The following is a 24,952-nucleotide window of genomic DNA, read 5'->3' on the forward strand; positions in this document are numbered from 1 at the left end:
TCCGTTATGTCATTGCTATTCTCCGTTATGTCAGCATGCCATTGCTATTCTCCGTTATGTCAGCATGCCATTGCTATTCTCCGTTATGTCAGCATGCCATTGCTATTCCCCGTTATGTCAGCATGTCATTGCTATTCTCCGTTATGTCAGCATGTCATTGCTATTCTCCGTTATGTTAGCATGTCATTGCTATTCTCCGTTATGTCAGTATGTCATTGCTATTCTCCGTTAGGTCAGTATGCCGTTGCTATTCCCCGTTATGTCAGCATGCCATTGCTATTCTCCATTATGTCAGCATGTCATTGCTATTCCCCGTTATGTCAGTATGTCATTGCTATTCTCCGTTATGTCATTGCTATTCTCCGTTATGTCATTGCTATTCTCCGTTATGTCATTGCTATTCTCCGTTATGTCAGTATGTCATTGCTATTCTCCGTTATGTCATTGCTATTCTCCGTTATGTCAGCATGCCATTGCTATTCTCCGTTATGTCAGCATGCCATTGCTATTCCCCGTTATGTCATTGCTATTCTCCGTTATGTCAGCATGTCATTGCTATTCCCCATTATGTCAGCATGTCATTGCTATTCCCCGTTATGTCATTGCTATTCTCCGTTATGTTAGTATGTCATTGCTATTCCCCGTTATGTCAGTATGTCATTGCTATTCTCCGTTATGTCATTGCTATTCTCCGTTATGTCATTGCTATTCTCCGTTATGTCAGTATGTCATTGCTATTCCCCGTTATGTCATTGCTATTCTCCGTTATGTCAGTATGTCATTGCTATTCTCCGTTATGTCATTGCTATTCTCCGTTATGTCAGCATGTCATTGCTATTCTCCGTTATGTCATTGCTATTCTCCGTTATGTCAGCATGTCATTGCTATTCCCATATGTCATTGCTATTCTCCGTTATGTCAGCATGTCATTGCTATTCCCCGTTATGTCAGCATGTCATTGCTATTCTCCGTTATGTCAGTATGTCATTGCTATTCCCGTTATGTCATTGCTATTCTCCGTTATGTCAGTATGTCATTGCTATTCCCGTTATGTCAGTATGTCATTGCTATTCTCCGTTATGTCATTGCTATTCTCCGTTATGTCATTGCTATTCTCCGTTATGTCAGTATGTCATTGCTATTCTCCGTTATGTCATTGCTATTCTCGTTATGTCAGCATGCCATTGCTATTCTCCGTTATGTCAGCATGCCATTGCTATTCTCCGTTATGTCAGCATGCCATTGCTATTCCCATTATGTCAGCATGTCATTGCTATTCTCCGTTATGTCAGTATGTCATTGCTATTCTCGTTATGTTAGCATGTCATTGCTATTCTCCGTTATGTCAGTATGTCATTGCTATTCTCCGTTATGTCAGCATGCCATTGCTATTCTCCGTTATGTCAGCATGTCATTGCTATTCCCCGTTATGTCAGCATGCCATTGCTATTCTCCGTTATGTCAGCATGTCATTGCTATTCTCCGTTATGTCAGTATGCCATTGCTATTCCCCGTTATGTCAGCATGTCATTGCTATTCTCCGTTATGTCAGCATGCCATGTTTTGATGATGATAATAATAATGTCAACCTTTAATTAATAGGGTTATGTGCTCTTTCCTTTTTCTCTCTAGGTCTGTGGGGATGCCAACAATGGAAAATATTTACTTGAATAATCCCAGCTCAGAAGAAATTAGTTTGATATCAATATCAGCAACAACAGCACATTTTCATTCATCCTATTTCCAGAATGGGGTAAGTATTAGGCCTTTGTGCCAGGTGTACAGAACCAGTCAACAGTTGGGACACACCTACTGATTGAAGGGTGTTTCTTTATCTGTGCTATTTTGTACATCGTAGAATAATAGTGAAGACATCACAACTATGGAATTATGGAGTAACCAAAAAAGTGTTTCAAAAAAATCTAAATATATTTTAGATTCTTCAAAGTAGTCACCCTTTGCCTCGATGACAGCTTTTCACATTCTTGGCATTCTCTCAAACAGTTTCACCAGGAATGCTTTTCCAACAGTCTGAAGGAGTTCCCACATATGCTGAGCACTTGTTGGCTGCTTTTCCTTCACTCTGTGATCAAACTCATCCCAAACCATCTCAATTGGGTTGAAGTCGGGGGATTGTGGAGGGCAGGTCATCTGATGCAGCACTCCATCACTCTCCTTCTTGGTCAAATAGCCCTTACACAGCCTGGAGGTGTGTTGGGTCATTGTCCTGTTGAAAAACACACTAAGGGCAAACCAGATGGGATGGCATATCACTGCAGCCATGCTGGTTCAGTGTGCCTTGAATTTTAAATAAATCACAGACAGTGTCACCAGTAAAGAACCCCCACACCACCACCTCCATGCTTCACGGTGGGAACAACACATGTGGAGATAATCCGTTTGCCTACTCAGCGTCTCACAAAGACACGGCAGTTGGAACCAAAAATGTCAAATTTGGACTCATCAGACCAAAGGACACATTTCCACCGGTCCAATGTCCATTGTTTGTGTTTTTTTGTGGTTCCCAAACGTTTTATAGTCCCGTACCCCTTCAAACATTCAACCTCCAGCTGTACCCCCTCTAGCACCAGGGTCAGCTTTACCCCCTCTTAAGCACCACCTGTTTTTTGCCATCATTGTAAGCCTGCCACACAGACACTATACGATACATTTATTAAACATAAGAATGAGTGTGAGTTTTTGTCACAACCCGGCTCAAGGGAAGTGACAAAGAGCTCTTGTCGGACCAGGGCACAAATAATAATAATAAATGATTTTGCTCTTTTATTTAACCATCTTACATATTGTTAAAATATTTTATGAAGGCTTAAGATAAATGATTAAATAATTCTACCCGGAAACTTAACCATTCGAGATTTAGAGGTTATGTAGCATGGACAAGGAGTAATTAAAGCTGATAAACATATGTTCAACTAGGTTAGACTGGGGAAGAGAGGAATGTATGCTGAAAGAAAACAAAGAGGGTCATTAACCTATGTTTGAACCGACCCGGCTGTAACTCTGGGGAGATAAGATGGGACAGGGACAGGTTTCCCTTATCTGGGGGGGACTGGAACTGTCAGCTGAGTGGTAATAATAAACTGTGGTGAGACTTCAGGAGAAAATCCTAATGTTAGTGTGTATGTATGTGCGAATGTTATAAAGGGAACATCTTTGTTTTTGTACGGGAGCGCTCTCATGAATAAACCTTATTGACTATTGTAGCTGGGCCTCTGTCTGTTTAATTGAATCAGTATCTTACAAATCGTGATTAGCAGACTGAGTAGTTTAATTGAATTGGTTTATGAACATTGAGAACAAAATTCTCTTATCACATATAAAACCTTATTTGTTCATCAAAGATTGTGAATAACTCCCCACAGGTTAATGAGAAGGGTGTGCTTGAAAGGATGCAAATAACTCTGCAATGTTGAGTTGTATTGAGAGAGTCTGTCTTAAATTATTTTCCACACACAGTCTGTGCCTGTATTTAGTTTTCATGCTAGTGAGGGCCGAGAATCCACTCTCACATAGGTACATGGTTGCAAAGGGCATCAGTGTATTAACAGCGTGATTTGCCAAGGCAGGATACTCTGAGCGCAGCCCAATCCAGAAATCTGACAGTGGCTTCTGATTAAATTCAATTTTCTCAAAACCGCTTGTTGCAATTTCAATAAGGCTCTCTTGTTCAGATATCGGTAAATGGACTGGAGGCAGGGCATGAAATGGATAATGAATCCAGTTGTTTGTGTCATCTGTTTTGGGAAAGTACCTGCGTAATTGCGCACCCAGCCCACTCAGGTGCTTCGCTATATCACATTTGACGTCCGTAAGCTTGAGTTCATTTGCACACAAAAATCATACAATGATGGAAAGACCTGTGTGTTGTCCTTGTTAATGCAGACAGAGAAGATCTCCAACTTCTTAATCATAGCCTCAATTTTGTCCCGCACATTGAATATAGTTTCGGAGAGACCCTGTAATCATTCAGGCGAGAAAAAACATCACCCAGATAGGCCAGTCGTGTGAGAAACTCGTCATCATACAAGCGGTCAGACAAGTGAACATTATGGTCAGTAAAGAACTTTAAGCTCGTCTCTCAATTTAAAAAAAAACGTGTCAATACTTTACCTGCTTTTATAAACTCAGCACAAAATGAAACGTCCCTTTTTCAGGACCCTGTCTTTCAAAGATAATTCATAAAAATCCAAATAACTTCACAGATCTTCATTGTAAAGGGTTTAAACACTGTTTACCATGCTTGTTAAATGAACCGTAAAAAATGAACATGCACCTGTGGAATGGTCGTTAAGACACTAACAGCTTACGGACGGTAGGCAATTAAGGTCACAGAAAACTTAGGACACTAAAGAGGCCTTTCTACTGACTCTGGAAAACACCAAAAGAAAGATTCCCAGGGTCCCTGCTCATCTGCGTGAACGTGCCTTAGACATGCTGCAAGGAGGCATGAGGACTGCAGATGTGGCCAGGGAAATAAATTGCAATGTCCGTACTGTGAGACGCCTAAGACAGCGCTACAGGGAGACAGAACGGACAGCTGATCGTCCTCGCAGTGGCAGACCACGTGTAACAACACCTGCACAGGATCGGTACATCCGAACATCATACCTGCGGGACAGGTACAGGATGACAAGAACAATGATCCATCATGATCTCGGGCGGTGTGTCACAGCATCATCGCACTGAGCTTGTTGTCATTGCAGGCAATCTCAACACTGTGCTTTACAGGGAAGACATCCTCCCTCATGTGGTACCCTTCCTGCAGGCTCATCCTGACATGATCCTCCAGCATGACAATGCCACCAGCCATACTGGTCGTTCTGTGTGTGATTTCTTACAAGACAGGACTGTCAGTGTTCTGCCATGGCCAGCGAAGAGCCCGGATCTCAATCCCATTGAGCACATCTGGGACCTGTTGGATCGGAGGGTGAGGGCTAGGGCCATTCCCCCCAGAAATGTCCAGGAACTTGCAGGTGCCTTGGTGGAAGAGCGAGGTAACATCTCACAGCAAGAACTGAAAAATCTGGTGCAGTCCATGAGGAGGAGATGCACTGCAGTACTTAGTATGTGGTGTGGCCACCAGCTGCATTGACTGTTACTTTTGATTTTGACCCCCCCCTTTGTTCAGGGACACATCATTCAATTTCTGTTAGTCACATGTCTGTGGAACTTGTTCGGTTTATGTCTCAGTTGTTGAATCTTGTTATGTTCATACAAATATTTACACCTGTTAAGTTTGCTGAAAACAAACGCAGTTGACAGTGAGAGGACGTTTCTTTTTTTTGTTGAGTTTACATGTCTCGCTACTCGAAAGTCGTCTTTATTCTCGCTCAAAAAAATCCCCTGTCTTATTTTTCAAATTGTCATGTTTCGTTTCTAAATGTCTGCGTGAAGGTTTCCCACGAGAGAGTATCGGTTAATGTGATTGGATGTTCATTATTTGACATTGTGTTGTTATTTCGCTGAACACTAGATGGTTTCATTTTAATTTTGGCAGTGAAACGAGGCTACTCCGGCGAGGGGAGAAAAAAACTCACCCAAATGTATAACTCTGTTGAAAAATATAAATGTTTGATAATGTGAATCACATTTTATTTGGTGTACCCCCGACGGCACATACCTCTGGGTATGTATCTCGTACCCCAGTTTGGGAATACATGTTCCATCCATTGTGACCAGCCGATAATGTGACCAGCCGATAATGCTCCATCCAATGTGACCAGCCGATAATGCTCCATCCAATGTGACCAGCTGATAATGCTCCATCCATTGTGACCAGCTGATAATGCTCCATCCAATGTGACCAGCTGATAATGCTCCATCCAATGTGACCAGCTGATAATGCTACATCCAATGTGACCAGCTGATAATGCTCCATCCATGACCAGCTGATAATGCTCCATCCAATGACCAGCTGATAATGCTCCATCCAATGTGACCAGCTGATAATGCTCCATGACCAGCTGATAATGCTCCATCCAATGTGACCAGCTGATAATGCTCCATCCATGTGACCAGCTGATAATGCTCCATCCAATGTGACCAGCTGATAATGCTCCATCCAATGTGACCAGCTGATAATCCATCCAATGTGACCAGCTGATAATGCTCCATCCATTGTGACCAGCTGATAATGCTCCATCCATTGTGACCAGCTGATAATGCTCCATCCAATGTGACCAGCTGATAATGCAATGTGACCAGCTCCATCCATGTGACCAGCTGATAATGCTCCATCCATTGTGACCAGCTGATAATGCTCCATCCCATCCATTGTGACCAGCTGATAATGTGACCAGCTGATAATGTGACCGGCTGATAATGTGACCAGCTGATAATGTGACCAGCTGATAATGCTCCATCCATTGTGACCAGCTGATAATGCTCCATCCATTGTGACCAGCTGATAATGTGACCAGCTGATAATGCCTCCTCTGTTTTTCCCCCCTCTTTCTGTTCCAGATAATCCCAGCAGGGGGAAACACGTCGTTTGATCTCGTGTTTCTCGCCAGGGTCGTAGGGAACATAGAAAATACTTTATTTATTAATACGTCGAATCATGGAGTGTTTACATACCAGGTACTGTTACACACATGTAGGCGGTGTCCCAAATGGAACCCTATTCCCTATGTAGTGCACTACTTTTGACTGGGGCCCATAGGGTAGTGCACTATGTAGGGAATAGGGTCCCATTTGGAACAGCACCATAAACACAAGATCCATTTAATAGGCTATTCCTTCAGATATAAAGAAAGATGTCAACATTAGGTTAATTTTGATAGTCTTGTGGTCTGTTCTCTTGTGTTTTCAGGTGTTCTGGGTGGGTATCCCCTACAGACTACGGCCCTTCATCGGGGCCAGAGTACCTGTTAACGACAGCTTCTCTCCACTCATAAACATCCACAACCCTCACAGTGAACCACTGCAGGTAACTAACATCCACAACCCTCACAGTGCAGGTAAACATGTCTTTATGCGTCTCTATGGTAACCACCATCAAATCAAATGTATTTATATAGCCCTTCTTACATCAGCTGATATCTCAAAGTGCTGTACAGAAACCCAGCCTAAAACCCCAAACAGCAAGCAATGCAGGTGTTGAAGCACGTTGGCTAGGAAAAACTCCCTAGAAAGGCCAGGACCTAGGAAGAAACCTAGAGAGGAACCCGGCTATGATGGGTGGCCAGTCCTCTTCTGGCTGTGCCGGGTGGAGATTATAACAGAACATAGCCAAGATGTTCAAATGTTCACAGATGACCAGCAGGGTCAAATAATAATAATCACAGTGGTTGTCAAGGGTGCAACAAGTCAGCACCTCAGGAGTAAATGTCAGTTAGCTTTTCATAGCCAATCATTGAGAGTATCTCTACCACTCCTGATGTCTCTAGAGAGTTGAAACCAGCAGGTCTGGGACAGGTAGCACGACCAGGTGAACAGGTCAGGGTTCCGTAGCCGTAGGCAGAACACTCCACTTTAAAAGAAAAGGATAAGCTACACTCTAGTGGCTCGTTTTGACATCAAGCTGTCTTAGTATCATGAATCACCATCCAGTAACAATCTATCGATGTGCCCATAACATCTACAAACCACTAAGGGCCGGTTTCCTAGCAACGATCTAGCAAAGATCAAGTCCCGGACAAAGATCAAGATCAAGTCCCGGACAAAGAAGCACTTTCAATAGTAATTGAACATGTCTGGGGAAATCTCAACAGTTTATCTATCGATGTGTCCAGTTGAGTAGAAATAGTTTAGGCCACTTAGTGTATTCTGGTTAGTTATAATGGGGCGGCAGGTAGTCTAGTGGTTAGAGCATTGGACTAGTAACCGAAGGGTTGCAAGATTGAATCCCCGAGCTGACAAGGTACAAATCTATCGTTCTGCCCCTGAACAAGGCAGTTAAACCACTGTTCCTAGGCCGTCATTGAAAATAATAATCTGTTCTTAACTGACTTGCCTGGTTAAATAAAGGTTAAATAATGTAATCTCTGGTGGATAGACACGTAAAGGGACTGTAGCTCTGTCATGACACAACGGGATGTGTGAGATCAGCAGCATTCGTTCCAGCGGTTGGGTTTTTCATCTCTGGTTATTTTGACAAATCACACTTTTACAGGCGTTAGTATCGCTAGATATTTGGAGGGGGAGGGGATATTTGGCCCATAGAATTGCCCTTATAGTTGAAGGCTTTTTCCTTCAGTCATAATGCATTTAAATGGCTTACGAACTGCATAGTTTGGAGACACTAGGAGTCACCAGTTAGCTCTCTCACTGAAACCCACAGTTTGGAGAGGTGTGGGGCCACTTGGAGACACCAGTTAGTCCTCTCACTGAAACCCAAAGTCTGGAGAGGTGTGGGGCCACTTGGAGACACCAGTTAGTCCTCTCACTGAAACCCACAGTTTGGAGAGGTGTGGGGCCACTTGGAGACACCAGTTAGTCCTCTCACTGAAACCCACAGTCTGGAGAGGTGTGGGGCCACTTGGAGACACCAGTTAGCTCTCTCACTGAAACCCACAGTTTGGAGAGGTGTGGGGCCACTTGGAGACACCAGTTAGTCCTCTCACTGAAACCCAAAGTCTGGAGAGGTGTGGGGCCACTTGGAGACACCAGTTAGTCCTCTCACTGAAACCCACAGTTTGGAGAGGTGTGGGGCCACTTGGAGACACCAGTTAGTCCTCTCACTGAAACCCACAGTCTGGAGAGGTGTGGGGCCACTTGGAGACACCAGTTAGTCCTCTCACTGAAACCCACAGTTTGGAGAGGTGTAGGGCAACTTGGAGACACCAGTTAGTCCTCTCACTGAAACCCAAAGTCTGGAGAGGTGTGGGGCCACTTGGAGACACCAGTTAGTCCTCTCACTGAAACCCACAGTTTGGAGAGGTGTGGGGCCACTTGGAGACACCAGTTAGTCCTCTCTCAAACCCACAGTTTGAAGGTGTGGGGCCACTTGGAGACACCAGTTAGTCCTCTCACTCAAACCCACAGTTTGGAGAGGTGTGGGGCCACTTGGAGACACCAGTTAGTCCTCTCACTGAAACCCACAGTTTGGAGAGGTGGGGCCACTTGGAGACACCAGTTAGTCCTCTCACTGAAACCCACAGTTTGGAGAGGTGTGGGGCCACTTGGAGACACCAGTTAGTCCTCTCACTGAAACCCACAGTCTGGAGGTAGGGGCCACTTGGAGACACCAGTTAGTCCTCTCACTGAAACCCACAGTCTGGAGAGGTGTGGGGCCACTTGGAGACACCAGTTAGTCCTCTCACTGAAACCCAGTTTGGAGAGGTGTGGGGCCACTTGGAGACACCAGTTAGTCCTCTCACTGAAACCCAGTTTGGAGAGGTGATGTAATAGTATGTTCTTATCTTACATGTACTCCAAATATTGTATGAATATTGATATTGTTCTGAACAAAAATATATACACATGTAAAGTGTTGGTCTCATGTTTCATGAGCTGAAATGAAAGATCCCTGAAATGTTCCATAATCACAAAAAGCTTATTTCTTTTAAATTGTGCTCACAAATTTGTTTACATCCCTGTTAGTGAGAATTTGCCAAGATTATCCATCCACCTGACAGGTGTGGCATATCAAGAAGCTGATTAAACAGCATGGTCATTACACAGGTGCACCTTGTGCTGGGGACAATAAAAGCCCACTCTAAAATGTGCAGTATTGTAACACAACACAATGCCACAGATGTTTTGAGGGAGCGTGCAATTGACATGCTGACTGCAGAGCTGTTGCAAGATAATTTTACCAGAAGCCTCCTCCAACATTTTTTTGAGAATTTTGCCGTACGCCCACCCGGCCTCAAATCAAATTGTATTGGTCACGTACACATGGTTAGCAGATGTTAATGCGAGTGTAGCGAAATGCTTGTGTTTCTAGTTCCCGACAGTGCAGTAATATCTAACAAGTAATCTATCAATTCCCCAACAACTACCTTATACACACAAATCTAAAGGGATGGAATGAGAATATGTACATATAAATATATGGATGAGCGATGGCCAAAAACATTCCCTGTTCCCTCAACCCTTGTTCTCTTTACGTAAAACATGTAAAGCGTCTCATCCGAGACCATTCGGACCGAAAGCCATTCATAAGATGCCCTTTATTTGCATTTCAAAGCACACATGTCTTGTGATGGCGTGAATGATTGCTTGATTGATCCAGTAGCCTATATATTAAAATATAGTAGGTTAGGGTATTAAGACTGAACAGGATGTGCTCTTAGGCCTACAGCTCGATGGTGCTTATACAAGGATACTATACAAAGACTACTAATGATAACGACATTTACTTATTATAATCATGATCAGAATAATTGTAACAATAATGAGATCAAGAACAATGAGGGTGTAGAGCTTTGTGAATATTATGTGATCAACAGGTTCTGCTAGATTATAATATAATTGTTCTGCCTGTTTTGGAACAGTGTAAACAACAGTAAATTACATGAAGTAATACCAGTCTGTTCTAATGAGGGAAAAAAACATGTACAGCCTTTTATTAGGAAATCTGTGGAATTGTTTTAATCCAACATTTTTGATCCAACATTTTTAATCCAACATTTTTAATCCAACATGATGTTTCTAACCTGCAGGTTGTGGAGATGTTCTCCAGTGGAGATCACCTCCATCTGGACCTGCCTACGGGCCAACAAGGAGGCACCAGAACATTCTGGGTTAGTTTCATGTTTGTCTCTTTTTCATATCAAATCAGAATGTCAAAATTAGTTGTCTCTTCCATCTCTTATGATGTCAAATTCAATCCTGTCCAATGGGTTGGTTGTGACTAGAGGGAGCACAGTGTCGACCGGGAGTGTCTTTTCGTAGCAGATTAGACATGGTTTCCCTAACTCGGTCCTGGGGCCCCCCTGGGTGAATGTTTTTTTTTGACCGTAGCACTACACAACTGATGCAAAACTTTATGAATTGGTTATTTGAATCAGCTGTGTAGTGCTAGGTCAAAAAAACTAAACGTGCTTTGGGAATCTCTAGGTTAGCAGAGCATTTTAGCTAACCTGTACACTTTTTCAAACCTTAACCTGCGTCTCCTAGCCCAGGAGCTTTTTCACTCTGATGGCAAAGCTGTCATCAAGGCAAATCTCAAATATATTTTGATTTGTTTAACACTTTTTTTGGTTATGATTCCATATGTGTTATTTCATAGTTTTATAATATGACAATGCACAGCCCAATGCTGCAAGGATCTGTACACAATTCCTAGAAGCTGAAAATGTCCCAGTTCTTCCATGACCTGCCCACTCACCAGACATGTCACCCATTGAGCATGTTTGGGATGCTCTGGATCGACTTGTATGACAGCGTGTTCCAGTTCCCGCCAATATCCAACAACTTCACACAGCCATTGAAGAGGAGTGGGACAACTTTTCACAGGCCACAATCAACAGCCTGATCAACTATATGTGAAGCTGTCACGCTGCATGAGACAATGGTGGTCACACCAGATACTGACTGGTTTTCTGATCCACACCCCTACCTTTTTTTAAGGTATCTGTGACCAACAGATGCATATCTGTATTCCCAGTCATGTGAAATCCATAGATTAGGGCCCAATGAATGCTTTTCAATTGGCTGATTTCCTGATATAAACTGGAACTCAGTCAAATCTTTGGATGTTTTTGTTCAGTGTATTTATTATTATTTTTAAATTTGGGGACCCCGAGTCTCCCCCTGCTGACCCCTCGCACCACAGTTTGGGAACCTAACCTGCCATATGAATTATCCTAACCTGCTATGAAATAGTAACTTCCTGCCGTAGGTGTACTCCCTCTAGTCTGCACCCATGCATAGGCTTTAATTACAGTTTTACCAATATGGTATTGGGCTCTTTTCTGGAGGTGGAAATTATATTTTACATGTGGTCAACATTTTATTTTCATTCATTTTGGAGTAAAATGTCCCAAAAATCTATTCCCGTCAAAGCTGTAAAAAATCTATTCCTGTCATAGCTGTACTCCGTCTAGTCAGAACCCTGTCAGTTCTCTCTATGGCAGGGATCCTTCACTACTTCCTGCTCTAGGGTCCCTCGCTCTGACCACTACTTCCTGCTCTAGGGTCCCTCGCTCTGATCACTAGTTCCTGCTCTAGGGTCCCTCGCTCTGACCACTACTTCCTGCTCTAGGGTCCCTCGCTCTGATCACTAGTTCCTGCTCTAGGGTCCCTCGCTCTGATCACTACTTCCTGCTCTAGGGTCCCTCGCTCTGACCACTACTTCCTGCTCTAGGGTCCCTCGCTCTGATCACTAGTTCCTGCTCTAGGGTCCCTCGCTCTGACCACTACTTCCTGCTCTAGGGTCCCTCGCTCTGACAACTAGTTCCTGCTCTAGGGTCCCTCGCTCTGACCACTAGTTCTCTGTGTCCTGACTGTCCTTGTATTATTAATCTTGTATTCTCTGTGTTGTAGGAGATCCCTCCGTTTGAGACGAAGGGTGTGATGAGGGCTAGCTTCTCGTCGAGAGATGCAGACAACCACACAGCCTTCATCAGGATCAAAACCAACGAAGACCAGTTTATCATACTGCCTGTGGAGGTCACCTCAGGTATTAGACCAGGTTATCATTCTGCCTGTGGAGGTCACCTCAGGGATTAGACCAGGTTATCATACTGCCTGTGGAGGTCACCTCAGGTATTAGACCAGGTTATCATACTGCCTGTGGAGGTGGAGATCACCAGGTATTAGACCAGTTTATCATACTGCCTGTGGAGGTCTCCTCGGGTATTAGACCAGGTTATCATACTGCCTGTGGAGGTCACCGGGTATTAGACCAGGTTATCATACTGCCTGTGGAGGTCACCAGGTATTAGACCAGGTTATCATACTGCCTGTGGAGGTCACCTCAGGGATTAGACCAGGTTACCATACTGCCTGTGGAGGTCACCTCAGGTATTAGACCAGGTTATCATTCTGCCTGTGGAGGTCACCTCAGGGATTAGACCAGGTTATCATACTGCCTGTGGAGGTCACCTCAGGTATTAGACCAGGTTATCATACTGCCTCTGTAGAGGTCACCTCAGGTATTAGACCAGGTTATCATACTGCCTCTGTAGAGGTCACCTCAGGTATTAGACCAGGTTATCATACTGCCTGTGGAGGTCACCTCAGGTATTAGACCAGGTTATCATACTGCCTGTGGAGGTCACCGGGTATTAGACCAGGTTATCATACTGCCTGTGGAGGTCACCAGGTATTAGACCAGGTTATCATACTGCCTGTGGAGGTCACCTCAGGGATTAGACCAGGTTACCATACTGCCTGTGGGGGTGGAGATCACCTCAGGTATTAGACCAGGTTATCATACTGCCTGTGGAGATCACCTCAGGGATTAGACCAGGTTACCATACTGCCTGTGGAGGTCACCTCAGGTATTAGACCAGGTTATCATACTGCCTCTGTAGAGGTCACCTCAGGTATTAGACCAAGTTATCATACTGCCTGTGGAGGTCACCTCAGGTATTAGACCAGGTTATCATACTGCCTGTGGAGCTGGAGATCACCAGGTATTAGACCAGTTTATCATACTGCCTGTGGAGGTCACCTCAAGTATTAGACCAGGTTATCATACTGCCTGTGGAAGTCACTTCAAGTATTAGACCAGGTTATCATACTGCCTGTGGAGGTCACCAGGTATTAGACCAGGTTATCATACTGCCTGTGGAGGTCTCCTCGGGTATTAGACCAGGTTATCATACTGCCTGTGGAGGTCACCGGGTATTAGACCAGGTTATCATACTGCCTGTGGAGACCAGGTTATCACTGCCTGTGGAGGTCATTAGACCAGGTTATCATACTGCCTGTGGAGGTGGAGGTCACCTGAGGTATTAGACCAGGTTATCATACTGCCTGTGGAGGTCACCAGGTATTAGACCAGGTTATCATACTGCCTGTGGAGATCACCTCAGGGATTAGACCAGGTTATCATACTGCCTGTGGAGGTCACCTCAGGTATTAGACCAGGTTACCATACTGCCTGTGGAGGTCACCTCAGGTATTAGACCAGGTTATCATACTGCCTGTGGAGGTCACCAGGTATTAGACCAGGTTATCATACTGCCTGTGGAGGTCACCAGGTATTAGACCAGGTTATCATACTGCCTGTGGAGGTCACCTCAGGTATTAGACCAGGTTATCATACTGCCTGTGGAGGTCACCTCAGGGATTGCCTGTGGAGGTCACCTCAGGTATTAGGTGCCTGTGGACACCAGGTTACCATACTGCCTGTGGAGGTCACCTCAGGTATTAGACCAGTTTATCATACTGCCTGTGGAGGTCACCAGGTATTAGACCAGGTTATCATACTGCCTGTGGAGGTCACCTCAGGTATTAGACCAGGTTATCATACTGCCTGTGGAGGTCACCTCAGGTATTAGTCCAGGTTATCATACTGCCTGTGGAGATCACCTCAGGTATTAGTCCAGGTTATCATACTGCCTGTGGAGGTCACCAGGTATTAGACCAGGTTATCATACTGCCTGTGGAGGTCACCTCAGGTATTAGACCAGGTTATCATACTGCCTGTGGAGGTCTCCTCAGGTATTAGACCAATTTATCATACTGCCTGTGGAGGTCACCAGGTATTAGACCAGGTTATCATACTGCCTGTGGAGGTCACCAGGTATTAGACCAGTTTATCATACTGCCTGTGGAGGTCACCTCAGGTATTAGACCAGGTTATCATACTGCCTGTGGAGGTCACCTCAGGGATTAGACCAGGTTACCATACTGCCTGTGGAGGTCACCTCAGGTATTAGACCAATTTATCATACTGCCTGTGGAGGTCACCAGGTATTAGACCAGGTTATCATACTGCCTGTGGAGGTCACCTCAGGTATTAGACCAGGTTATCATACTGCCTGTGGAGGTCACCAGGTATTAGACCAGGTTATCATACTGCCTGTGGAGGTCACCTCAGGTATTAGACCAGGTTATCATACTGCCTGTGGAGGTCACCAGGTATTAGACCAGGTTATCATACTGCCTGTGGAGGTCACCTCGGGTATTAGACCAGGTTATCATACTGCCTGTGGAGGTCACCAGGTATTAGACCAGGTTATCATACTGCCTGTGGAGGTCACCAGGTATTAGACCAGGTTATCATACTGCCTGTGGAGGTCACCAGGTATTAGACCAGGTTATCATACTGCCTGTGGAGGTCACCTCGGGTATTGTTGATTGACTGGTCCACATGAGGTTGATAGGTTCTTTCTGTTTGTTCTCTTCCCTCTAGCTCCTGGTATATACTCCTCCACAGAGATGCTAGACTTCGGTACGTTATGGTCACAAGAACGGCCGGAACAATTGAACTTACATCTACTGAATTCGGGAAGGAAAGATGTTTGGATCGCGGTGAGTTGCTTGGCTCTTCCTCCTCTTGTTTGTCTGTTGACTCTTCCGTTCCGACGTCCAGTTAAACTTGTATTTTGGTGATTTTTTTCCCAGAGTATACGGACGACGCCATCCAACGAAGCCACCATCAATTTCAAAGCAATCACCCTAGAAGCAGGCGAGAGTAGATATGCCAAAGTTGCAAGTATTAGTTTTGATGGTAAGTCTTGTGATCTTTGAAAATGTTAAATAAATAAAAAATTGAGAAACCTGAAATATTAACCACGGACCCAAAGACCATGACGTTTTTATTACTAACCTTTATAAAACTCAATGAATAGAAATAACATTACGTTGTCGGGTGTTTAACCTTTCAGTTGGTGTCTTAGAAGAAAAGCTGTTTATAAATGCCATGCCGCAGTTCATTTTGTGCAATTCTGCACATTTTGCCATGAAGGTGTAGAGAAAATGTTTGTTGTTTTTAAAGATTATACTGAACAAAAATATAAACTCAACATGTAAAGTGTTGGTCCCATGTTTCATGCTGAAAGAAAAGGTCCCAGAAATATACACACAAACCTTATTTTTCTAAAATGTTTTTTTACATCCCTGTTGGTGAGCATTTCTCCTCTGCCAAGATAATCCATCTACCTAACAGGTGTGGCATATCAATAAGCTGATTAAATAGCTTGATCATTACACAGGTGCACCTTGTGCTGGGGACAATAAAATGCCACTCTAAAATGGGCAGTTTTGTCACACAACACAATGCCACAGATGTCTCAAGTTTTGAGGGAGCGTGCAATTGGCATTCTGACTGCAGGAATGTCCACCAGAGCTGTTGCCAGAGAATTCAATGTTCATTCATTCTACCGTAAACGTAATTTTAGAGAATTTGTATGGCGTCATGTGGGCGAGCGGTTTGCTGATGTCAACGTTGTGAACAGAAAACCCCACTGCTACCATGGGGCAATGGTATGGGGTAGGCATAAACTGTGGACAACAAACACAATTGCATTTTATTGATGGCAATTTAAATGCAGAGATACCGTGACGAGATCCTGAGGCCCATTGCTGTACCATTCATCCGCCGCCATCACCTCATGTTTCAGCATGATAATGCACGGCCCCATGTCACAAGGATCTGTACACAATTCCTGGAATCTGAAAATGTCCCAGTTCTTCCATGGCCTGCATCCGCACCAAACATGTCACCCATTGAGCATGTTTGGGATGCTCTGGATCAATGTGTACGACAGCGTGTTCCAGTTCCCTCCAATATCCACCAACTTCTCACAGCCATTGAAGAGGAGTGGGACAACTTTTCACAGGCCACAATCAACAGCCTGATCAACTCTATGTGAAGCTGTCACGCTGCATGAGGCAAATGGTGGTCACACCAGATACTGACTGGTTTTCTGATCCACGCCCCAACCTTTTTCTAAGGTATCTGTGACCAACAGATGTATATCTGTATTCCCAGTCATGTGAAATCTATAGTTTAGGGCCCAATGAATTTATTTCAATTGACATATTTCCTGTAATTCAGTAAAATGTTTGAAATTGTTGCATGTTGTGTTTTTATATTTTTCGTCGGTGTTTAAACATTTTGTCGAGCTGCAGTCCCCACCCCGGCCACCCCACACGTGACGACCTCGACTTTAAAATACTCCTGCTTAAGTTATATTCAATATGGCCTTGTGACCTTCTCTTATCTATGGATGTAATGTTCTTTTATTTTCTCTGTGATTTTTTTGTTTGTTACCAGCATCAAAAGCAGAAAGACCGGTTCAGTTTTCTGGTAAAATAACAGTGAAGGTCAAGGAGATAAACTCGTCTAAACTTGAAGTCCCGTACCAAGCAGAGGTGCTACAAGGGTAGGACTTTGATTTCATCTTTTATTTTTTTTATTTTTTTTGACCGTTTACAAGATTTGAAACATTCCTGATGTGTTTAGATGGTAGGATACACGTGTGTTGGTTCATTCCTGATGTGTTTAGATGGTAGGATACACGTGTGTTGGTTCATTCATGATGTGTTTAGATGGTAGGATACACGTGTGTTGGTTCATTCCTGATGTGTTTAGATGGTAGGATACACGTGTGTTGGTTCATTCCTGATGTGTTTAGATGGTAGGATACACGTGTGTTGGTTCATTCCTGATGTGTTTAGATGGTAGGATACACGTGTGTTGGTTCATTCCTGATGTGTTTAGATGGTAGGATACACGTGTGTTGGTTCATTCCTGATGTGTTTAGATGGTAGGATACACGTGTGTTGGTTCATTCCTGATGTGTTTAGATGGTAGGATACACGTGTGTTGGTTCATTCCTGATGTGTTTAGATGGTAGGATACATGTGTGTTGGTTCATTCCTGATGTGTTTAGATGGTAGGATGGTTCATTCCTGATGTGTTTAGTGTGTTGGTTCATTCCTGATGTGTTTAGATGGTAGGATACAAGTGTGTTGGTTCATTCCTGATGTGTTTAGATGGTAGGATACACGTGTGTTGGTTCATTCCTGATGTGTTTAGATGGTAGGATACACGTGTGTTGGTTCATTCCTGATGTGTTTAGATGGTAGGATACATGTGTGTTGGTTCATTCCTGATGTGTTTAGATGTGTTGGTTCATTCCTGATGTGTTTAGATGGTAGGATACACGTGTGTTGGTTCATTCCTGATGTGTTTAGATGGTAGGATACACGTGTGTTGGTTCATTCCTGATGTGTTTAGATGGTAGGATACACGTGTGTTGGTTCATTCCTGATGTGTTTAGATGGTAGGATACACGTGTGTTGGTTCATTCATGACTCAGCACTGACTTGGTTAGGTCATAGTTCAATTATGTTCTTGTAGAGGCCAGTTTAAATACACTGTGGACGCAGATTATGTCTCGTCCTGGACATTCAATGGAGATGCTTTCTAGTTAAATAGTCCAGGACTAGGCTTGTACTGAGTCAGACTAAACTGGCCCTGTATGTTAGTCCCATCAGGTTTGATGTGATTTAACATCTACCGGTCTCCCCTCTCTCCTGCCCCTTCTAGCTACCTGGGCTTTGACCACACGGCCACGTTGTTCCACATCAGAGACAGTCCAGTAGACCCCTTGAACAGATCCATCTTCCTTACCAACGCCTTCAACTTTGCTGTCCGCATACACAACGTCACCCTGCCAGATGAGGCCAAGACCATGTTCAGCGTGAGTTCAGGGGCTGTATGTACTGTCTCTGAGCAGCAGTGCTGATTTAGGATCAGGGGCTGTATGTACTGTCTCTGAGTAGCATAGGATCAGGGGCTGTATGTACTGTCTCTGAGTAGCCTAGGATCAGGGGCTGTATGTACTGTCTGAGTAGCATAGGATCAGGGGCTGTATGTACTGTCTCTGAGTAGCATAGGATCAGGGGCTGTATGTACTGTCTCTGAGCAGCAGTGCTGATCTAGGATCAGGGGCTGTATGTACTGTCTCTGAGTAGCATAGGATCAGGGGCTGTATGTACTGTCTCTGAGCAGCAGTGCTGATTTAGGATCAGGGGCTGTATGTACTGTCTCTGAGCAGCAGTGCTGATTTAGGATCAGGGGCTGTATGTACTGTCTCTGAGTAGCATAGGATCAGGGGCTGTATGTACTGTCTCTGAGTAGCAGTGCTGATCTAGGATCAAGTTCCCTGTGTCCATGGAGTCTCATTCATTCTCATTCATTCCAGCCCATGTCAATTTGTCCTCTGTCCTGTCCAGCCCATGTAATTGTCCTCTGTTCAGTCCAGCCCATGTAATTTGTCCTCTGTCCTGTCCAGCCCATGGTACTGTCCTCTGTCCTGTCCAGCCCATGTAATTTGTCCTCTGTTCTGTCCAGCCCATGTCAATTTGTCCTCTGTTCTGTCCAGCCCATGTCAATTTGTCCTCTGTTCTGTCCAGCCCGTGTCAATTTGTCCTCTGTTCTGTCCAGCCCATGTCAATTTGTCCTCTGTTCTGTCCAGCCCGTGTCAATTTGTCCTCTGTTCTGTCCAGCCCGTGTCAATTTGTCCTCTGTTCTGTCCAGCCCGTGTCAATTTGTCCTCTGTTCTGTCCAGCCCGTGTCAATTTGTCCTCTGTTCTGTCCAGCCCGTGTCAATTTGTCCTCTGTTCTGTCCAGCCTGTGTCAATTTGTCCTCTGTTCTGTCCAGCCTGTGTCAATTTGTCCTCTGTCCTGTCCAGCCCGTGTCAATTTGTCCTCTGTCCTGTCCAGCCCATGTAAGTTGTCCTGTGTCCTGTCCAGCCCATGTAAGTTGTCCTGTGTCCTGTCCAGCCCATGTCAATTTGTCCCCTGTCCTCTCCAGCCCATGGTCCTGTCCCCCAGGCTAAAGGAGGAGCTCCTCTTGGACTTTGGGCTCTGCAGTTCAACAGTCTTCAGCAGCATCGTGTTCCTAGTGTTCAACAACAACCCCATAGAGGTTAGACACACACACACACACACACACACACACACACACACACTAACCCCCAAGAGGGGATTTTATGGGCTGTATTCTGTCTTGAGATCCACATGTTAACTGTAAACCGTCCAAATAGCTGCCGGTCCGTTGTAACACTAGAACCGCTAAAGAACTCATTTTGACCGGTCATCATTTTTTAGTAAAATACTCTGCCATTTTTAAAGTCCTACCTGTCCCCCCTGTCCCCCCCCGCCCCCCGTCCCCCCGTCCTCAGTCTATAGTCTATGTAAAACACTGCCGTTGTTAGAATCTTAATTGAACAAACAGAACTGGAGTTATAACCAATTTTCAGATTAAATAACTCACGGACACTAGAGAAGCTTAACCAAGTTGAATTGTTCCCAAAGGGTTGACAAAGCTGTAACTCAGACACTGACATGGCTTCCCCTGGGTGGAGTCTCCTCCTTATCTCTAAACATTGCCTCATTCTTGCTAAGCAGGGAACTAAGTGATATGAGCCTTCAACGGTTTCTCCCCTTATCAGTACTGTCACGTTCCCTGAACTCAACCCCTCCCAAGCCTCATTATGCCCCCCACCTTCATGTCTCACTATGCCCCCCCCCTCATGTCTCACTATGCCCCCCTCATGTCTCATTATGCCCCCCCCTCATGTCTCATTATGCCCCCCTCATGTCTCATTATGGCCCACCACCTCATGTCTCATTATGGCCCACCACCTCATGTCTCATTATGGCCCCCCCCCCTCATGTCTCATTATGCCTCCATTATGGCCCCTCCTCCTGTCTCATTATGGCTCTCCATTATGGCCTCCCCTCCTGTCTCATTATGGCCCCACCCCCCTCATGTCTCATTATGGCCCCCCTCATGTCTCATTATGGCCCCACCTCAAATTAACTCAAAGAATATCAGAATATCGACCCGGGTCTTTTACAACAATGAGTCGTCTAATTAATCAGTTTCCTCTACAGTCTCGGGTCTCTGAGTTCGGACTCGCATAATCTGGGAATCTGCACGGACCCGGGTCTCACCAATGAGTTCGGACCCGGGTCTCACCAATGAGTTCGGACCCGGGTCTCACCAATGAGTTCGGACCCGGGTCTCACCAATGAGTTCGGACCCGGGTCTCACCAATGAGTTCGGACCCGGGTCTCACCAATGAGTTCGGACCCGGGTCTCACCAATGAGTTCGGACCCGGGTCTCACCAATGAGTTCGGACCCGGGTCTCACCAATGAGTTCCACACCAATCTTAGTTGAGTATTTATTTACTAGAAAGCTAAAATGATGATAAAAGATACACATAGACCAAAAACACATTCTAGACTATTGATTAGAACTCAGTATAACGGGCCAACACACTATGGCACGTGTTACCCACAATGGGGATTTAAAAGAGAAAGTACACGAGAGAAAAATTATACATTTGGGTGAATTTGTCAGCTATGCTTATTTTAACCCTAGCCCCAAACTGCCTCTCTTATGGGTCAGAATATAATGATGCAGTTACGTGTGGGAGGTCTCAGATGGGAAGCTCCGCGTGGGTCCTTTAGGCTTCTCAATGACGCACTTCTCCGGCGCAACTCTCTGGTTGTCCTCACGATGTCAGTGTCCTTTTGGCTTAGTGGTCTGATTCCTCGCCCTTGCTCTGGAAGGGGTCTTCTGAGGACAGACAGCTCTGTAGCTCAGAGCTCACAGCGTAGGAATGAAACAGTGTAGTAACCACGATTTGATGGAGAGTGGAGGATAGGTGGTCCGGCTTGAATTCACCCACTTAGACACAGCTACTCTTCCGTAGCTTGGGTAGAAAAATATTTCTTTGTCTTCAACCTTGGGTTGAGTTTTGGGTTCGTTGACTTTTTTAGACCTTGGCTGCAGCTCGGGTCACTTAGTCTGATCTGTTAATTCTTCACTCACAGGTTTTCTACCCTCGGGTCAGAAGTGGGCGTAACCGCCTTTAGGGCAATTCTCTGGGCGTACCTAGTTAATTTTAGACAACTAACTTCACATTTCATCTTTACCAAAACATTCTCTTTGATTTGGACATTTTCCATACAACGTACAATGTATAAACATCTAACATATACTAGGTCAACTGTTGACGTTACAATATTTTTGTAATAACGTCATCTATTAACCTTTAATAACAGAACAAAAATGACATACATTTTCATATTCCATCTATCGTCATGACCATCAAATGACATACATTTTCATTAGTCCATCTATCGTCATGACCACCATTGTGGCTGACGGAAACCATTGTTCCAAAGTCCCTTTATTTCATGTTAATGTTATGAGGCTGGTTCTCCATAGTAACAGGACAAAATAATTTGTCTGTGGCCTAAGATTTACCAGGGGCGTGAGGGGTCATAAAACCCCCACATCTTCCTAGCCCTTGAGATCCCTTCTCCTCTGGTGGTCATTGGTAACCTGAGCCGAGCAGGACAGTCATGACACCGATGAGAACTGCTAGCCATTGGCTGTTAACAGCTGAGAACTGCTAGCCATTGGCTGTTAACAGCTGAGAACTGCTAGCCATTGGCTGTTAACAGCTGGGAACTGCTAGCCATTGGCTGTTAACAGCTGAGGACTGCTAGCCATTGGCTGTTAACAGCTGAGGACTGCTAGCCATTGGTTGTTAACAGCTGAGGACTGCTAGCCATTGGTTGTTAACAGCTGAGGACTGCTAGCCATTGGCTGTTAACAGCTGAGGACTGCTAGCCATTGGCTGTTAACAGCTGAGGACTGCTAGCCATTGGTTGTTAACAGCTGAGGACTGCTAGCCATTGGCTGTTAACAGCTGAGGACTGCTAGCCATTGGCTGTTAACAGCTGAGAACTACTAGCTAACTGGCATGCACAAAAACAGTCAACATCTTCGGGAGTACAGTCCCCCAGAAATCGTCTGAATCCCCCTGCTAGTGACGAAAGTAAGAACTGCGCTGTCTGAGAGGAGAATAATTATTGAACCTTTCTAATGGTATATTATCCACAGATTGTGAGCCAAAGATGAAAACCTTTCCTACCAGTATTATTTATTGACTATGTCTTTCCAGATCGCACAGCACGGCTATTTCTAAGGGTAATTTTCAGTGCGTGTTGTGTTTTTGTTTTGTTTTACCATTCCTGAAGCTGTGACCAGAAACAAGGAGGGGCAATACCAGAATATATATGACATACAGGGGCAATACCAGAATATATATGACATACAGAGGGGCAATACCAGAATATATATGACATACAGAGGGGCAATACCAGAATATATATGACATACAGAGGGGCAATACCAGAATATATATGACATACAGAGGGGCAATACCAGAATATATATGACATACAGAGGGGCAATACCAGAATATATATGACATACAGAGGCAATACCAGAATATATATGACATACAGAATATATATGACATACAGGGGCAATACCAGAATATATATGACATACAGGGGCAATACCAGAATATATATGACATACAGAATATATATGACATACAGGGGCAATACCAGAATATATATGACATACAGTGGGGCAAAAAAGTATTTAGTCAGCCACCAATTGTGCAAGTTCTCCCACTTAAAATTATGAGAGAGGCCTGTAATTTTCATCATAGGTACACTTCAACTATGACAGACAAAATGAGAAAAAAAATTCCAGAAAATCACATTGTAGGATTTGTAATGAATTTATTTGCAAATTATAGTGGAAAATAAGTGGGAGAACTTGCACAATTGGTGGCTGACTAAATACTTTTTTGCCCCACTGTGTATATATAGCATTCTGTTGGTGGCAAGAATTTGATCTAATAATTTAAATACTAGGTGTTGAATCAAGTATAGTTTTTGTACCAGTTCATAAACCATCAAACTTCCCATTTATTTTGCAACCTGCATGGCTCAGCTGTCAGCATTTAATCCTCAGATGAAACCGGTATTTTTAAAATTTGACCTTTTATTTAACTAACACAAAACCACCGACTAAGAGGTGTTGACTCAGGCTACTGGTTGTTAAACCACTGACTAAGAGGAGTTGACTCAGGCTACTGGTTGTTAAACCACCGACTAAGAGGTGTTGACTCAGGCTACTGGTTGTTAAACCACTGACTAAGAGGAGTTGACTCAGGCTACTGGTTGTTAAACCACTGACTAAGAGGTGTTGACTCAGGCTACTGGTTGTTAAACCACTGACTAAGAGGAGTTGACTCAGGCTACTGGTTGTTAAACCACTGACTAAGAGGAGTTGACTCAGGCTACTGGTTGTTAAACCACCAACTAAGAGGAGTTGACTCAGGCTACTGGTTGTTAAACCACCAACTAAGAGGAGTTGACTCAGGCTACTGGTTGTTAAACCACTGACTAAGAGGAGTTGACTCAGGCTACTGGTTGTTAAACCACTGACTAAGAGGTGTTGACTCAGGCTACTGGTTGTTAAACCACTGACTAAGAGGAGTTGACTCAGGCTACTGGTTGTTAAACCACTGACTAAGAGGTGTTGACTCAGGCTACTGGTTGTTAAACCACTGACTAAGAGGAGTTGACTCAGGCTACTGGTTGTTAAACCACCAACTAAGAGGAGTTGACTCAGGCTACTGGTTGTTAAACCACTGACTAAGAGGAGTTGACTCAGGCTACTGGTTGTTAAACCACTGACTAAGAGGAGTTGACTCAGGCTACTGGTTGTTAAACCACTGACTAAGAGGAGTTGACTCAGGCTACTGGTTGTTAAACCACTGACTAAGAGGTGTTGACTCAGGCTACTGGTTGTTAAACCACTGACTAAGAGGTGTTGACTCAGGCTACTGGTTGTTAAACCACTGACTAAGAGGTGTTGACTCAGGCTACTGGTTGTTAAACCACTGACTAAGAGGTGTTGACTCAGGCTACTGGTTGTTAAACCACTGACTAAGAGGTGTTGACTCAGGCTACTGGTTGTTAAACCACTGACTAAGAGGAGTTGACTCAGGCTACTGGTTGTTAAACCACTGACTAAGAGGAGTTGACTCAGGCTACTGGTTGTTAAACCACTGACTAAGAGGAGTTGACTCAGGCTACTGGTTGTTAAACCACTGACTAAGAGGAGTTGACTCAGGCTACTGGTTGTTAAACCACTGACTAAGAGGAGTTGACTCAGGCTACTGGTTGTTAAACC

General features: G+C 44.3%; 1 protein-coding gene across 4 annotated transcripts in view; it reads left to right on the plus strand.

Annotated features, from left to right (window-relative positions):
• Positions 1-24,952, plus strand: part of tmem131 (transmembrane protein 131) — an 84,255-nt gene that overhangs the window by 24,597 nt on the left and 34,706 nt on the right. For 3 of the 4 annotated variants that reach the window (XR_006083549.1, XM_042322823.1, XM_042322821.1), the window contains exons 4-13: positions 1,633-1,753; positions 6,484-6,600; positions 6,833-6,949; positions 10,629-10,709; positions 12,454-12,589; positions 15,275-15,393; positions 15,487-15,592; positions 17,141-17,249; positions 18,419-18,572; positions 19,689-19,802. Coding sequence is in view for 3 of the 4 variants with exons in the window: in XM_042322823.1 (XP_042178757.1) it covers positions 1,633-1,753; positions 6,484-6,600; positions 6,833-6,949; positions 10,629-10,709; positions 12,454-12,589; positions 15,275-15,393; positions 15,487-15,592; positions 17,141-17,249; positions 18,419-18,572; positions 19,689-19,802 (1,174 nt within the window). In the remaining variant the exon portion in view is untranslated. The remainder of the gene's footprint in view (positions 1-1,632; positions 1,754-6,483; positions 6,601-6,832; positions 6,950-10,628; positions 10,710-12,453; positions 12,590-15,274; positions 15,394-15,486; positions 15,593-17,140; positions 17,250-18,418; positions 18,573-19,688; positions 19,803-24,952) is intronic. The other variant, XM_042322822.1, reaches the window with a different exon arrangement.

Source organism: Oncorhynchus tshawytscha, linkage group LG06, assembly GCF_018296145.1.
Source record: "Oncorhynchus tshawytscha isolate Ot180627B linkage group LG06, Otsh_v2.0, whole genome shotgun sequence".
Lineage (NCBI taxonomy): Eukaryota > Metazoa > Chordata > Actinopteri > Salmoniformes > Salmonidae > Oncorhynchus > Oncorhynchus tshawytscha.